The sequence below is a fragment of the Sus scrofa genome, chromosome 1 (assembly GCF_000003025.6).
Source record: "Sus scrofa isolate TJ Tabasco breed Duroc chromosome 1, Sscrofa11.1, whole genome shotgun sequence".
NCBI lineage: Eukaryota > Metazoa > Chordata > Mammalia > Artiodactyla > Suidae > Sus > Sus scrofa.
The window spans coordinates 143,832,280-143,850,498 of record NC_010443.5 but is presented as its reverse complement, the minus strand read 5'-3'; the positions used below and the strand labels follow the sequence as shown (position 1 = coordinate 143,850,498).

General features: G+C 39.2%; 1 protein-coding gene across 1 annotated transcript in view; it reads right to left on the bottom strand.

Moving 5' to 3' along the window:
• The window catches only part of TRPM1 (transient receptor potential cation channel subfamily M member 1), a 138,674-nt gene that overhangs the window by 6,470 nt on the left and 113,985 nt on the right, over positions 1-18,219 (bottom strand). Inside the window, exons 30-31 of the mRNA XM_021084963.1 lie at positions 17,957-18,159; positions 16,606-16,738 (exon numbers count right to left, since the gene is read on the bottom strand). Coding sequence (XP_020940622.1) covers positions 16,606-16,738; positions 17,957-18,159 — 336 coding nt within the window. The remainder of the gene's footprint in view (positions 1-16,605; positions 16,739-17,956; positions 18,160-18,219) is intronic.

Below are 18,219 nucleotides of genomic sequence, written 5' to 3'. Positions count from 1 at the left end.
ATAAAGAATGTTGTAAGAAACAAAGAAAACATTACATAATGATCAAAGGAGAAGATATAACAGTTGTAAATATATATGCACCCAACATAGGATCACCTCAAAATATGGGGCAGCTGCTAACAACCCTAAAAGGAGAAATTGTTAATAACACAATAATAGCAGGGGCCTTTAACACCCCACTTACAGCAATGGACAGATCATCCAGACAGAAAATCAATAAGGAAACATAGGCCTTAAATTATGCATTAGACATGATGGACTTTTTGATATTTATAGACTATTCCACCCCAAAGCAACAGAACACATTCTTCTCAAGTGCACACAGAACATTCCCTAGGATAAATCACATCTGGGCCACAAATCAAGCCTTGGTAAATTTAAGAAAATTGAAATTGGGAGTCCCCATCATGGCTCAAACCCCCATCATGGTAACAAACCTGACTGGTATCCATGGGGATGCAGGTTGGATCCCTGGCCTTGCTCAGTGGGTTAAGGATCAAGCATTGCTGTGAGCTGTGGCTTGGATCCCGCATTGATGTGCCTGTGGTGTAGCCTGGCAACTGTAACTCTGATTTGATGTCTAGCCTGGGAACTTCCATATGCTGCAATGATGTGGCCCTAAAAAGCAAAAAAAAAAAAAAAAAAAAAAAAAAAAAAAAAAACAAAAAAAAAAAAAACAAAAAAAAGAAAGAAAAGAAAAGAAAAAAAGAAAAAAGGAAATTTGAAATCATATCAAGCATCTTTTCCAACCACAATGCTCTAAGACTAGAAATCAATAACAAGAGAAAACTGCAAAAAACACCAACACATGGAAACTAAACAAGATGCTACTAAACAACCAAAGCATCACTAAAGAAATCAAAGAATAAATTTTAAAAAAGTACGTAGAGCAAATGACAACAAAGACACAACAATCCAAAACCTATGGGATGCAGAAAAGCAGTTCTAAGAGAGAAGTTTATAGCAATAAGCTTCCTGGACACAAGAAAAATCTCAAATAAACATCCTAACTTTGGGAGTTCCTGTTGTGGCACAGTGGTAAACGAATCCGACTAGGAACCATGAGGTTGTGGGTTCGATCCCTGCCCTTGCTCAGTGGGTTAACGATCCAGTGTTGCCATGAGCTGTGGTGTAGGTTGCAGATGTGGCTCAGATCCTGCGTTGCTGTGGCTCTGGCTTAGGCTGGCACTACAGCTCCGATTCGACCCCTAGCCTGGGAACCTCCCATATGCCGCGGGAGCGGCCCAAGAAATGGCAAAAAGACAAAAAAAAAAAAAAAAAAAAAATCCTAACTTTACACTAAAGCAACTAGAGAAAAAAAAAACAGCAAAAACCCAAAGTTAGCAGAAGGAAATAAATCATAAAGATCAGTGCAGAAATAAATGAAATAGAAATTAAGAAAATCATAGAAAAGATCAATGAAACTAAAAGCTGGTTCTCGAAAAGCTCAAAAAAATTGATAAACCTTAGCCACCCTCATGAAGAAAAAAAGAGAATACTCAATAGAATTAGAAATTAAAAAAAGTTACAATGGACATTACAGAAATACAAAGGATCTTAAGATACTACTATAAGCAACTACATGCCAGTAAAATGGGCAACCTAGAAGAAATGGACAAATTCTTAGAAAAGTACAATCTTCCAAGACTAAACCAAGACGAAATAGAAAAGACGAATGGACCAATCCCAAGTACTGAAATTGAAACTGTGATAAAAAAACCTCCAAGAAACAAGAGTCCAGGACCAGATGGCAAATTCTATCAAAAATAATTTCTATTCTTCTGAAACTATTCTAAAATTTTGCAGAGGAAGGAACACGCCCAAACTCATTCTATGAGGCCACCATCACCCTGATACCAAAGCCAGACAAAGATACCATTAAAAAAAAGATTACAGGCCAATATCACTAATGAACATAGGTGAAAAAATTCTCAACAAAATGCTAGCAAACCAAACCCAGATCATGTGTGTGATTAAAGGGATCACACAGATGATTGTGTGGGATTTATCCCAGGGATGCAAGGATTTTTCAATGTCTTCAAATCAATCAGTGTGATACACCACATTAACAAACTGAAGAATAAAAACCATATGATCTTTTCAATAGATTCAGAAAAAGCCTTTGACAAAATCCAACACCCATTTCTGATAAAATACCTCCAGAAAGTGGGCATAGAGGGAAACTACCTCAACATAATAAAGGCCACATTTGACAAACTCACAGCGAACATCATTCTCAATGGTGAAAAGCTGAAAGAATTCCCACTGAGATCAGGAACAAGACAAAGATGTCCACTCTAGCCACTACTATTCAACATTTTGGAAGTTCTAACCATGGAAATCAAAGAAGAAAAAGAAATAAAAGGAATCCAAGTTGGAAAGGAAGAAGTAAAACTATCACTGTTTTCAGATGACATGATACTATACCTAGAAAATCCTAAAGACACTGCCAGAAAACTGTTAGAGCTCATCAATGAATTTGGTAAAGTTAAAGGATACAAAATTAATACACAGAAATCGATGGCAGCTAGATGTCTATCATCAGAAAGTTTACAAACAACAAATGATCGAGAGGGTGTGGACAAAAGGGAACCCTCTTACACTGTTGGTTGGAATGTAAATTGGTGCAACCACTAAGGAAAACAGTGTGGAGATTCCTCAGAAAACTAAAAATTGAATTACCATATGATCTATCAATCCCACTCCAGGGCATCTATTCAGATGACTTGAAAAGATACATGTACCCCAATATTCATTGCAGCACTATATACAATAGCCAAGACATGGAAGCCACCTAAATGTCCATTGATAGAGGAGTAGGTAAAGAAGAGGTGTTACATATACACAATGGAATATTACTCGGCCATAAAAAGGAGTGAAATAATGGCATTTGCAGCAACATGGATGGACCTAGAAATTATCATGCCAAGTGAAGTTAGTCAGACAGTGAGACACAAACATCATATGCTGTCACTTATATGTGGAATCTAAAAAAAGAATACAGTGAACTTATTTGCAGAACAGAAACTCACTCACAGACTTTGAACAGTGGAACAGGATAGAAAGCCCAGAATTAAACCCATGTAACCAAAGTTGACAGTTTCCGGGAGGAGGGATGGGCTGGGTGTTTGCGATGGAAATATTGTAAAATTAGGTTGTGATGATGGTTGTACAACTATAAATATAGTAAAATTGAGTTAAAAAATAAAATAAAATAAAGAAACAGAAACAGATTCACAGAGAATAGACTTGTGGATGTCAAGGGTGAGGGAGTGGGGAAGGGAAGGATTGGGAGATTGGGATTAGCAGATGCAAATTAGTATGTTTAGAATGGATAAACAACAAAGTTCTACTGCATAGCACAGTGAACTCTATTTAATATCCTGTGATGAACCTATAAGGAAAAGGAATATGAAAAAGAATGTGTGTATATATATAGATATATATATATCACTTTGCTTAATATATATATATATATATATCTGAATCACTTTGCTGTACACTAGAAATTAACACAATATTGTAAATCAAACTACTTCAATAAAATAAATTTTAAAAAAGAAAAAACCTTTTTTAAAATTTTTTATCAAAGTATGGTTGATTTACAACATTGTGCCAATACGCACAAAAAATTAAGTTCAGGTGATCACATGGTTAACTTCAGGGATAAGAAGTCATTTAATTGTCTGAAGGATACCAGTAACTTAAAATTGTTCATTATATTTAATAGTTGGTATTCCCTTAATGGGGGTACAAGAAAGAAAGAGTATGACAGATTATAAATATCTGCTATTAGTTTTTTTTTTTTTTTAGCTCCTAGAAGATCAGGCAACAGTCTATAAAACCATAATATTACCTGAACTAAAACCTGCTTTTATAGACATATTTTACATTTCTAAGAATAGGTATAGCATGAATTCTTTCCATCAGTTTGCAAACTTTAAAAGGCAGAAAGTTATGCCCAGGACCTGGGACTACCTTCTCAAAGTTGAATTTGTCCCCGGGGTGGCTGGGCAGAGGGGATTCTGACTTCCATTTTGGAGCCTCTGGGTCCACAGCAGTGTGGCACTCTGTTTTGGCAAGTTCATACGTGTGCGAAAGCAAATATTTTAGTGTGGGTTTATTAGGCTTTGATCTTCTTCCACCTTTCTATTTTTTTTTTTTTTTTTTTTTTTTTTTGTGGAAATGTATAGGCGGTCTTTAGTTTGCTTTGAGTCTGTGTCTAGTATGGCTTTGCTCCCCTCTCTGCACAGCCTTCTAAATCCTGCCCTCCTGCTCCTGCTTTCCTCTCACCCACTTCCTGATTCCCTGCTGTTCTTCTTGGCACAAAGTTTCTGCCCTCTGCCTGACTGCATCTCCTATGCACTTCCAGCTGCTTCTGTAGCCACCTTGCTCTCCCTTGTCCTAGAATGACTTTTGCTGATGTACTTCTGTTGGCAGCATTGACAGCTAGGCCCTGATGTGTGGGAAGGTCCTTGGCTTCTATTCTTAATGCATGGGGAGAGGACTATTTTTATACCCCTTAGGAAACCACATCATTTGAGCAGGAAGGGTCTGGCTTCCTAGAAGTTTGCCAAAGGGAGGACCAACTTCGCCAAATCTGCCATGGATAAGGAGTCCTGACTTTCTGCTTTAAAAGCTTCCCCACCACAGGAGACTTGAAGACAGATGCCAATGGTTCTTCCTCCTCCTGTGTTTCAGGGATCAACAGAGGAACATTTCACTCTTCATTTCCATGACTTCAAGTATGTCTTGGTTTTCTTGGTTAAATGTAACATCTCCCGGCTTACTTCAAAACTATTGTCCCATAATGCATTCCTTTCATGTTAAACCACATTGCCTCTGTAACACACTTGAGATCCTTTAACAAACACAACATTTAGAGATAAAGCAGCTGCACAAACTTATTCAAACATAAAGAAGCTGGTAAAATGTAGATGAGTATCTTCCCTTTCAAATCGTTTATAATTCTCTGCCTATTTTGTTCCCCTTGTGTGACCTACTCCAGATAACAGCATTGCTGGCCACTCACACAGAAAAAAGAAACCTCAAACCCGGTTTCGTAGCTTCTCTTAAATTCCTGACCTCCCCTCCCTGCTGCAGTGAATAAGTTACCAAGGGCTCTGTGTAAGATTCTTTTAAAGTGTCCCTTAAATTTCTCATCACTATGGCCACTCCCTTAGTTGAAGCTGTGGAAGAAACAAAGCTTTGTGATGTGGTTTAGGTTAAAAAAAAATTGTCAGAGGCTATTTCAAGCTTGTCGTAAATGCTAAAGTGTGGAGAGAGCACATTTTAGACGGCTGTGCCCAATCAAGGGAACTTGTATTGAACTTTTAGAGTATGTGAAAAAGAAAGAAAAAAAAATGAATTTTGGAGTTCTTGCTATGGCATAGCAGGTTAAGGATCCAGTGTCGTCTCTGAGGTGGCACAAGTTGGATCCTCTGCTCAGTGCAGTGGGTTAAGGATCTGGCATTGCTGCAGGTGTGATCTATGCCGCGGCTGCAGCTCAGATTTGATCCCTGGCCTGGGAATGTCCATCTGCTGCGGATGTGGCCAAAAAAGAAGAAGAAAAAAATTTAGGCTCACTCGTAAATGAAATGATTGACAAAAAGTACACATGAGGAACTGTCTCCTATGCTAGGCTTATTTTGTGACTTCCCATAAATGCTTAAATCATGATTCACAAATCTTGACATTCACAGGTGGAAATCCAAGGACTGACTTCCATTTCAGATGGGGAAGATAAGCTATGTAGGAAACAATTTGACAAGAGTTCTATATCTATTTACACACCAAATGGCAGGAAAACGTTTAAGAGAAGTCAATCATTTATGACAGAGCTCATGTGAGATGTCAGCTTTCCCAGATTTCAGTGCCTTAATTTTGCTTTCTTTTCAACACAGAATTAAATATATTTTCAGCCCAGAACAAAATACATCCAAAGTGATTTGCTTGGCTTTCTCATTAAACTTGATTTCATCTAAAAGACAAGTACCTTTTTATAAAAAAGTTATTTTATTTAGCATAGTTTATTTATAATGGTGTGTCGATTTCTGGGACTCAGTTATATATGTATATTTTCTTTTTCATGTGCTTTTCCATTATGGTTTATCATTGAATAGAGTTCCCTGTGCTACACTGTAGGACCTTGTTGTTTATCCATTCTATATGATAGTTTGCATCTGCTAATCCCAACCTCCCACTCCATCCCTCTTCCACTCCCTCCTCCTTGTTCTCTATGTCCATGAATCTGTTTCTGCTCTGTGGATATGTTCATTTGTGTCATATTGTAGCTACCACATATAAGTGATATCAGGTGACATTTGTTGAAAAGACATATTTCTAATATGTCATATTTCTAATTTCATGCTTTCCTTTTTGATTATTATTTTTAAATTACAGTTAATTTATAGTGTTCTGTCAATTTCTCCTATACTGCAAAGTGACACTGTCATACATACATACATACATATATGTATGTTCTTTTTCTCACATTATCCTCCATCCTGTTCCATCACAAGTGACTATATATAGTTCCCTGTGCTATACAGCAGGATCTCCTTGCTTATCCACTCCAAATGCAATAGTTCGCATCATTTAACTCCAAACTCCAAGTCTGTCCCATTTCCTCCCCCTCCCCCTTGGCAACAACAAGACTGTTCTCCAAGTCCCTGAGTTTCTTTTCTGTGGAAAGTTCATTTGTGCTGTATATTAGATTCCAGATATAAATGACATTATAGAGTATTTGTCTTTCTGACTTACTTCACTTAGCATGAGTCTCTAGTTCCATCGATGTTGCTACAAATAGCATTATTTTGTTCTTTTTTAGTAACTATGCAGTATTCCATTGTGTATATATACTGCATCTTCTTAATCCATTCATCTGTTGATGGATATTTAGGTTGTTTCCAGGTCTTGGCTATTGTGAATAGTGCTGCAATGAACATATGAGTGCATGTTTCTTTCTCAAAGAAAGTCCGATATATGCCCAAGAGTGGGATTGCTGGGCCATATGGTACTTCTATGTATAGTTTTGTAAGGTACCTCCATACTGTTTTCCATAGTAGTTGTACCAATTTATATTCCCACCAACAGTGCAGGAGGGTACCCTTTTTTCCACACCCTCTCCAGCATTTGTTATATGTTGCATTGTTGATGATGGCCATTCTGACTGGTGTGAGGTGGCACCTTATAGTAGTTTTGGTTTCCATTTCTGTAATAATTAGTGATGCTGAGAATTTTTTCATGTGCTTGTTGGCTATCTGTATATCTTCTTTGGAGAAATGTCTATTCAGGTCTTTTGCCTATTTTTCAATTGCATTGTTTGTTTTTTTGCTGTTGAGTTGTATAAGTTGTTTGTATATTTTAGAGATTAAGTCTTTGTCAGTTGCATTATTTGAAATTATTTTTCCCATTCCATAGGTTGTCTTTTTTTTGTGTGGTTTCCTTTGCAGTGAAAAAGCTTGTCAGTTTGATTAGGTCCCATTGGTTTATTTTTGCTTTTATTTCTGTTGCCTTAGGAGACTGACCTAAGAAAATATTTGTACGGTTGATGTCAGAAAATGTTTTGCTGATGTTTTCTTCTCAATAGATGCAGAAAAAGCATTTGACAAAATCCAACATCATTCATCATAAAAACTCTTACCAAAGTGGGTATAGAGGGAACATACCTTAACATAGTAAAACCATTTATGACAAGCCCACAGCAAATATACTCAATGGAGAAAAGCTGAAAGTCTTCCTGCTAAAATCTGGAACAAGACAAGGATGCCCACTCTCACCATTTCTATTCAACATAGTATTGGAAGTCCTAGCCACAGCAATCAGACAGACAAAAGAAATAAAAGGTATCCAAATTGGAAGAGAAGAGGTAGAATTGTCACTGTATGCAGACGACATGATACTATATGTAGAAAACCCTAAGGACTCCACATAAAAACTACTCAAACTGATCAACAAATTCAGCAAAGTAGCAGGATACAAGATTAATATTCAGAAATCAGCGGTGTTTCTGTACATTAACAAGGAAATATTAGAAAAGGTATATAAAAATATAATACCTTTTAAAACCACACCCCAAAAATTAAATACCTAGGAATAAACCTGGCCAAGGATGTGAAAGACTTACATGCTGAGAACAATAAAACATTAATTGGGGAAATTAAAGAGGACTCAAAGAAATGGAAAGATATTCCATGCTCTGATATGGAAGAATTAATATCATAAAAATGGCCATACTACCCAAAGCAATCCACATATTCAATGTAATCCCTATCAAATTACCCATGACATTTTTCACAGAACTAGAACAATCCAAAAATTTATACGAAACCGTAAAAGACTAAGAACTGTCAAAGCAATCCTGAGGAACAAAAACCAAGCAGGAAACATAACTCTCCCAGACTTCAGGCAATATTACAAAGCTATAGTAATCAAGACAGTGTGGTACTGTTACCAAAACAGACATACAGACCAATGAAACAGAATAGAGAACCCAGAAATAAACCCAGATACCTATGGTCAATTAATCTTTGACAAAGGAAGCAAGAACATAAAATGGGAAAAAGACAGTCTTTTCAGCCAGAATTGCTGGTAAATCTGGACAGCTACATGCAAATTAATGAAACTGGAACACACCCTCATACCACACACAAAAATAAGCTCAAAATGGCTTAAAGATGTAAAAGACACCATAAAACTCATGTTTTCTTTTTAAAACTATTACACAGAGGAGTTCTCTTGTGGTGCAGTGGGTTAAGGATCTGGTGTCAATGCTATGGCACAGGTTTGATCCCTGGTCCAGGACCTTCCACCTGCCGTGAGTGAGCCAAAATAAAATAAAATAAAATAAAATAAAATAAAATAAAATAAAATAAAACTGTCACACAGTAAATTGACTATTTTCCTTTTGGTATACAGGTCCATGGATATTAATATGTGTGTAAATTTCCAAAACCAACATCATGATCAGGATCCAGAGTAACTCTACCCTCCCCAAACTTCTTGGAGCTGAACCTTTATAGTCACACCCTCCCCCACCCTTAATCCTAGAAACCATTGATAAGTTCTTCATCCCTATTGTTTTATATTTTTAAGAATGTCAAATAAATAGAATCATACAGGAGGAAAGCTTTCAGGACTGGCTCTTCTCAGCATGACATTCTTGACATTCATGCAAGTTGTTGCATGTGTTAATCTTTTGTTCTTTTTTAATGACGGGTAGTATTACATGGTGTGGATGAACAATAGGTTGTTTCCATGTCTTAGCTCTTGTGAATAAGGCTGCAATAAACATGGGTGTATATGTGTGTGTCTCTTTGGTAAACGCTCTTCATTTCCTTTGGATAAATACCCAGAGGGATTGCTAGATTGTATGGTAGCTCTATTTTTAATTTTTGAGGAAACTCCATACTGATTCCCATAGTGGCTGAACCAGTAAGTTTTCATTTGCCTAGGATAAATACTGAAGAGTAGAATTGCTGATTCACATGGAGCGTGTACGTTTATCTTTGTAAGTGAGGAGTTTTCTGCTTAATTCCAATAATAGGCTTACTATATAAATTTGTGGAACTTTTGTAGTAACCTCCAAGAGAATACCTATGTAAGGCATAACTTCATCGGACTTCCATAGATCATCTGTTAAATATAAGGCCCAAATTTATGTTCTCAGGCTAAAACTCCTGTGTGTCTTTGCTAAGAACAGAAGGTAGACTTTGGGAACTCTGCAGTAAGCCAGTCATTAAAACTTGTTTTATATACAGTCATCATTTCCTGTGCAATGATCACCCTTTACCTTCAAGGCATCTCATAAATTACATGGGAACATTGCCTTAATGATGGAGTTAAATGTTAACATAAAAACATAATGTTAGTGGAAGAATGAGGTCCAGTTCATACTTGAAGAAACCTATGTTTTAAGATGCCTTGGTATTCTACCTTGAGTTCTAAGACAGCTCCTAACCTGTTATTTTATTCCAGGTCTATAGATCAGAAGGTTGTCTCATCCAGTCCAAATATTACATTTAGCTATTTTAATTTCCATCTACTTCTTCCTTTGGGGCTACTTTTAAATTTAGTAATTGTAGGGAGGACATCCAGGGTAGAAACTGGCTGTGTTTACTTACAGAGTTTTTATATGTAAGAAACAAAGAACAAGACTCACGTCTTAACTCTTCTGTCATTATTTTTAGTGAGCGAAAGACTGAGTAGTTACTGAAAGAGTATCATGCTCTCTGGGGTTTTACCTCCATGCTGCATCATTTATACACACCAACATGGCCTCACCTCCAACTGCCTTGCTTTCTGAAATCCAAGTCATCTACATCGTTAGTTTTTTCTTATTATGTTCTACTTTCTGCTCTGGCCACTCAATGAAGGGCTTATTGATATCCTAGGTCCTCTCTCCCTTGCTTCCAACAAATGGAGTATATAATCCCTAAGCCTTTATGGATCACAACTAAGACCCCAGGGCTGGGCAGGATAAAGGGTGGCTGAAGGCGCTGTAGTATGTTTATGCTGCCCTTTGCAAATCCTGACATCACCATGGCACCTGCACTGACTGGTTCTTGGGAACTTAGGTCTCCTGCAGCCTCCCCATCCTTGTGCTTCATACATCATTCACTTTCTGTATCCTTGACCTTGGGGCCGTAACATGTCTCCTGGAGCCACACAGATTTGGCCCAGTACAAAGCATAGTTGGGTTGCCATTATTCTGGGCAGATAATCTCTCAGGGAGCAACTTTCCTACCACATTTCTCCTAAAGGCAAACTCAGATTCTCCCTATTGGCTTCAAATCTTTGATGTCCCCCGCCCCCAATTCCTATTGTTTCTTCTTATGTGTCTGAATTTTCTATTAATATGAAGCTCCTGGCCTCTCTCCAGCCTTTTATTTGCTCCTGAGGAGAATTGGTTTTCTGGTCGGAGTTTGGGACCTGGACACAAGTGTGCTTCTTTCTGTCTCTGGGAGCCAGAAGCTTGCATGGAGTGTGGGTTCTCATTTTGTCTGGGTCATCTTAGCAGAGAAGGTGGGTTGATAGTGGTATGCCTAATTCTGGGGTGTGCGTTTGTCAAGAACTGAACCACACCCTCTAGCCCAACATTTATTATTAATAAAGCAGAGATCTTTAAAAAATCTCTGTCTGATATCTGCATCTATCTCTGAATTGGCTCTCAAAGGTAAGGAACACAATTGTCACTTACTAGGCAAATTAAAATGTCAACACTAATCCTACTCCCTCCTCATCATCCAAGCACCCTTGCATCTTATCAGTGTGTTAAGACATTCAGATGAGCTCTCTCCCAGCCTTTCCCATCCCTGTGTGTGTCTTCGGATGGCCTTCTCCACATCAGAGGAATCACCACTTCCTTTCTAAGACTGAACTTTCTTTCAGGTCTCCTTCTATATACTATCTTATTTCTCTCCTTGCCTTTCTTTCCTTCTTTCCTTCTTTCATATGGAGGTTCCCAGGCTAGGGGTCTAATTGGAGCTGTAGCCACCAGCCTATGCCAGAGCCACAGCAACATGGGATCTGAGCCATGTCTGCGATCTATAACACAGTTCATGGCAACGCCAGATCCTTAACCCACTGAGCAAGGCCAGGAATTGAATCTGCAACCTCATGGTTCCTAGTTGGATTCGTTAACCACTGAGCCACGATGGGAACTCCTCTCCTTGTCTTTCTTGTTAGGGTCTTTCTTCTCTTCCTTGTCATTCAAGAAGAGGACACCAAACAAGATCTCAAGATCAATTGTCGGTTTCCCATCAGGCCTACTGGAAACTGAAACCTTAATCCAGATCCATAAATATGACAAAAACCACTTAACCCAGAATGTTTCAGGGGAATCAGAACCTACTATATAGGTTTGGCTAGTCTAACACCTATAGCTCCTTAAGTATAGGACCAACTGCATTTAAAATGTATACTTTATATGAGCTATACCCTGCATACTTTGAAATATCAGACATATACAATAATTTTATAAATGGAATATAAAATACGAAAGAGTAGAGGAAATAAGGAGGCAATGTATACCACATATTCCAAAAAACTACAATAAAATATCTGCTAAAATTAAATGCCAAATTTGGTGCTAAGCTTCTTTGAAGCCATGAAAAAAGGAAATCATACTGGATTACATAATTCTCGTTTGATAAAAAAGGAAGTTGAATCTCTGAAAAATTTTTTCGGAAAAGATTCTTTCCTACTCAATTTCTCTTGAACCTGTGGACCTGTGATAGGGGATGTCAAACCACAAAAAGAATGATGGGTTCAACAGTGGATTCTCAAGAGACACAGAGATGGGCTTCAGGCTTCAATTGTTAGGGATAATTGTTACCAGTTGTTAACCTGGTATGATGAGAATAGATGGTTTGTGTTGGTCAGTTCTATCTACCTTGGTTGTGCTGGTGGAAGTTATTTATAAAATGTTCTACCTGCACCAGCCCTCTTGGTTATCTGATGTTATTCTTTCAGGCAAAGAGGCAATACAGGCCAACACCAACACTTGTTTTGGTGTTGCTGATCTTAAGGATTCTTCCTGATAATTACAGGGCCAGAATCCTTGCATATTGAGATTGTTCCTCGTCTCTAATAGTAAAACCAAAATTTTGAATCCAGAGGGAGCTGAGTTGGTTTCCCATTTGATATTCCAGGAGGAAACTTATTGAGTATAGGACAGAAATTTGCATTCAGATTAGGAGATAAACTTTTGAGTCATCCATGCATCCAAAAAAATTTAGCCCCTGCTATGTGGCGATGAGCAGACTCTGGGAACACCAGGGTAAATGGAATCTGAACATGGTCCCTGCCCTTGGGGAACTTGGAGCCTAAGGGCCTCACCCTGTCTAAGGTGTGAAGTAGTCTGGAAGTTTTTCCAAAGGAATTGGCATTTGGGTGGGGAGTCAAAGGATGAGCAGGCAGAGGGAAGAGATGTGCAAAGTCCTTGTGGCAGGAAGAAAGCAACGGCCCTGAGAAGGAAGAAGGTCAGTAAGATGGAAGACTGAGCCTGAGGGGTGGACTGTCCAGGGTGAGGTTGGACAGATTGCAGGGCCTTGTAGGCCTGGGAGTTGTGGGAGCCACTGAGGGGCTTCTCAGATGAGCTGGTGGCAAGGATGAAGGAGCTGGTTAGAGTCTCTCCAGTGCAAAATAGATTAAAAGAGCAGGACTGAATCCTGAAGACTGAATTCTAAGGGTACAACTGTAGGAACCCAAGCGAAAAATGATGCTGGCTTGTACTTGTGCACTGGTGTAGACAAGGAAAGAAGGGAGTGGATCACAATTTATTCATGAGGGGAAGTGGTCATAAATTGGTGATTGTTAGTACAGAAGAGGGAGATGTGGAAATGATTTGCCAGAGTGTGTCTTGCTGAACAAGACGGCAGTGATGACACTCATGGAGGTGAGCCCAGGGGGAATGTCCATATTTGAGAGGAAAAGCCTGGGTGCAGTGCCTGGAGACAGCTAAGGTGGGCAGGTGGCTGGGGCTTTGGGTTAAAGGCCATGCTGCAACCAGGGCTGTGTTAACTAAAACCTGAGCCACACTGTAAATCTCTTGCTGTTGAATCTTAGAAAATGTTGAAATTATGTGATAAAAATAAATGATTAATTAGTTAGAATTTTATATATACCTTTCCAAGCAATAGGGGAAAGCCATGAATTTGGTTCCTTAACATAAGCCCTCAAAGCACCTTGCATGGAGGAGCATAAGTGTACAAACTTCCTGTGTGGATTGTAAATCACCAGCCCAGATTTTGCAAGCTTCCTGGATAATAGGGAGTTAGGAAGGGAGAGACACAAACAGTGCCCTTTGGAGATGGTCACCCCCAACCAGATCCTGCCGTCCCATGGTGCTGGGGCTGGTCCAACTGAGAGGAGAACAGGAAAATCATCAAATGGCAAATGGTGATGAAAAATAAAAGAAATAAAATCTATAAAGATTAAAGAAATGGCAGAGATGTCTGAGTACTCAAAAATTTGATTTTAAAAGTAATCACTGGTTGAGGGGATAAACTAGAGATTTGGGATTAGCAGATACACATTACTGTATATAAAAGAGGTACACAACAAGGACCTACTGTATAGCACAGGGAACTATATTTAATACACTATGATAACCTATAAAGAATATATACATATATATATATATATATAAACTCAACCAATTTTCTGTACACACAAAACATTGTAAATTAACCATAATTTTTTAAAAAATGACTACAAAAAATAGATAATTAGGAGTTTGGGATTAACATATACACACTACTGTATATAAAAGAGATAAACAACAAGGACCTAAGGATAGCACAGAGATCTCTACACAATATTTTATAATAACCTATAAGGAAAGGAATTTGAAAAAGTGATGTATACAATAACATAAATTAACTGTACACCTGAAACTAACACAATATTGTAAATTAACTACACTTCAATTTAAAAAAAGGAAAAAGGCCATCACTGGTGCCAACAGTTAGGTAGAAATAACTAATTTTTCCTGTTCTCCCACCTTCTCTTACTCTCCACCTATCCTGATTAAAGATGAAGGAGATCTACCTTCTCCCAGACTTCCTCCTCTTTCTGTTGCTGGCCTTCACCTGTGATTCAGCCAAGAAACATCCACAAAGGGAAGCGGAGGGGCAGGAATGTGCTCCAGTCACCCCTGGAGATCTCAGCCAAGGGAAACGGGAAGTAGCGTGTTTTTATTGCCCTGCACACTTTCGTTCCTTTTACGTGTTCTCAGAGCCCCAGGAGGAAAATGCAATTTGGTAGCGACCTGATAACCACATTCCTGGAGCCTTGGTCCAAGAATGGTAAAAATCTGAACAATGCTGGGGAAGGGAGGAGGGGAGGAGGCAGAGGGAAGCAGAACACAATTTCCATGGTAAATTACTGGCTGTGATGACATTCCAGTTAATGTTTAACTAAAAAGTGGAAATTAGGTTATCCAGATGGAGGCACCTTACCTTTCTCATAAAGAAATCATTTTTATATCTTGAAAGATTAGTAATTACTAGCAAAATAGCAAAGAAGCTTTCAAAGTTTTATTGAAAATGTGTCTTATTGGAGTTCCCATTGTGGCTCAGCAGGTTACAAATCCAACTAGTATCCATGAGGATATGGGTTCGATCCCTGGCCTCACTCAGTGGGTTAAGGATCCAGCATTGCCATGAGCTGTGGTGTAGGGATACAGCTTGGATCTCAAGTTGCTGTGGCTGGGCTGGCAGCTGCAGCTCTGATTCAACCCCTAGCCTGGGAACTTCCATATGCTGCAAATACAGCCCTAAAAAAAGAAAAGAAAGAAAGGAAAGAAAGAAGGAAAGAAATGTACCATATGAAGGCCAAATGTTGGTGCAGCTAACCCTTGAGTTTGGCTGGTAGGATTACAAGGTGACTAGGTCTAGGAGGAGAAAGGGAGCACAGCCCTGCAGCTTCCAGGGCATTGTCCCTTCTGCAGGCTGAGGCAGGGGCACTGGCCTGAATATTCACCAAGGGGACTTCAACATACATCGTGAATTCTGTTGTAATTGCTGGGAGTCCTGATTGGGAATCACGCGCTGAAATATTCTTTTGAAGTCCTACCATGTTTTTCTGTCTCTTAGTATACACAAGTATATCAGATGTGACACCCATGATAGCAGAAAATGTCAATGCTGAGGACCCTGTGATAGAATGATATTCCAGAATTCCCTTTACTACCCTTCCTCACTGGCTCACCCTTCTATAAGCATTGTTGGTTAAACTCTTTGAATACTATTTCATCAATTCTCATGCTCCTTAACAAGCTTAGATTGCTTTTATTAAAACACTGAGGTTCTCAAAAATTATATGATTCAAAAAATGTCCTTTGGGCAGGTTGATTGTTCCAGGCTACCTTGGCTGGTTGCTCTGCCTTTTGCAGCTGCAGGAAAAGCACAGCCATGAGGTATCAAAAATGTCATCCTTTTTGTCCTCCTTGACCTGACTTCATCTGCTCATTCACCCACTCCTGCATGCAGGCAGTCATTCATTCTGCATGTATTAAGCATGGCCATCTGGTTGATTCTGATCTAGCTAGGTATCCAGCATGTAAAAGTGTCTGAAATACTGATCCTGCCCTAGCTTAGAGGCATCTGGGGAACATAACACCTTTGCCTCTCCTGTACCTCTGCTCTGTGAGGCTGGGAAGGTGTTGGTACTGGAGCTACAATAGCACAAGGCAGGATGAGGAAATCAGTCCCCAGGGGAGACCACCACTGGCCAGGCAACAACATATGTCAAGGGTGGGAGAAACGCCCCAGCTGTAACATAGACAGCCCTGCAGCTGACTCTTCTCTCCATGTATTGTATTGTGAAAGCTCCCACTTTGGGGGTGGGTAAGAACTGTCAGGGGTTTTTGTTGTTGGTTTGGTTTGGCTTGGGCCTGGAATATTTTCAAGAAATGTCATCATTCACTTCTATACACAATATATAACCATCATCTGGAATTGTCACACTCTTTGGGGGCAGGGGACATGTAAAAAGCCAAAGTTGAGTGAATGTTTAAATGAGCTTATCTCCTTTAGAGGAGGCGCTGGCACCCCTTTGACCCTGTGCCTGGTGCCCCGCAGGGGCCATGCCCCGGCGCACCTCTCGCAGGTGACGCGGATGCGCTCCTCGCTGGACGACTGCTGCTCGTCCTCCTTCTCCTGGAAGTGCTCCCGGACACACTGCTCCTCGAACTCGTGCAGCCGCTTCAACTCCTCCTCGCTGAGAAACAGCTCTGTGCAAAGGCAGGAGCGGTTGCCAGGTGAGAAGACTGAGAAACCAGCCACATAAGTGTGTAGGGGCGTCTTTGCAAATTTCACAGCCCTTCCCTATCACTTGCAGAAGCACCTTGGTTATCACACACAGACTCCTAATACGCAGTGATCATCTTTCCTCCCGGGCTAAATGGCTCACTTTTCAATACAAAAAGCAAAATCCCAGATATTTGGGAGTTCCTGCAGCAGTGCAGCGGGTTAAAGACCTGACTGGAGCGACTCTGGTCAGTGCCGAGCCATGGGTTCATCCCCAGCTGGTGCATTGCGTTAAGGATTGCTGCAGCTGGGGCTTGGATTCAGTGGCTGGGCTGGGAACTTCCATAATCTTCGGGTGTGGCCAATCGAGTCTACCTAATCTATTACAAAAAATAACTATCAAATCTAGTACAAATGATCTAATCTAATCTATTACAAAGAATAACAATCAAATCTATTACAACAATAGTTTGTAATAACCTATATGGGAGAAAAGAATGATATATTTATATGTGTGACTGATTCACTTTGCTGTACACCTGAAACTAATACAACATTGTAAATCAACTATCCACCAATAAAATTAAATTTAAAAATTACAGATGTTCAGAAAGTGAAACAAAGTATGATTTTCTGGAAAAAATTTTGCATATATTTTATGGACAGGGTCAAGGGTACATGATGATTTTCCCATTCTCTTTAGGTGCAACACATTAAAACATGTTAAAATGAACATTGGACTTATAGAGAAAAGTTATTTTCAAGAACCTTTAAACACTTAACTAACAAGGACTTGATGTATAGGGGGAGTCTACTCCATGTTCTATAATAACCTATATGGAGAAAAAAGGTACATTTATGTGTATAGCTGATTCACTTTGCTGTAAACCTGAAACCAATACAATATTATAAATCAACTACACCCCAATAAAATTTTTTAAAAATTGACAAAAGGAAAGAGAACACTCTCGATTTCTCATCTCTTCATGAGTGGACTTTCGGGCAGATTAATTACTAATAAATTAACAATACTAGAGTAAGATCAACACAGAATGAGAAGCATTCTGCAAAGAACAGCAGTTGGACCAGAGTATTGTGTTTTCACACATTTAAATACTTTAAGGAGATTTCTAAGCAGTTATCCAATTGGAACACACTTCCAAAACTTGCCCAGAGTAGAAACGGAAGAGAAGCACACATACTCAGTCCACGATCCTGCTCATCTTGGTCCCCTTCTCTTTTCTTTCTGCAACGGCGGCTGAGACGCATAATGATGATGTAGATGTGGCTTAGGATGATCATTGGTGGGGGCAGCACTGGCCGGTCGTGAAAGGTCATTATCAGCTGGTATCGCTGGAATTTCCACACTTGGTTGGATATCGACTTTACTTCAAAGAAGGTATTGCTTTAAAAAGAATACGTTTTTAGTTAGTTTACTAAATGCTTTTGATTGTGATTTTCCAGA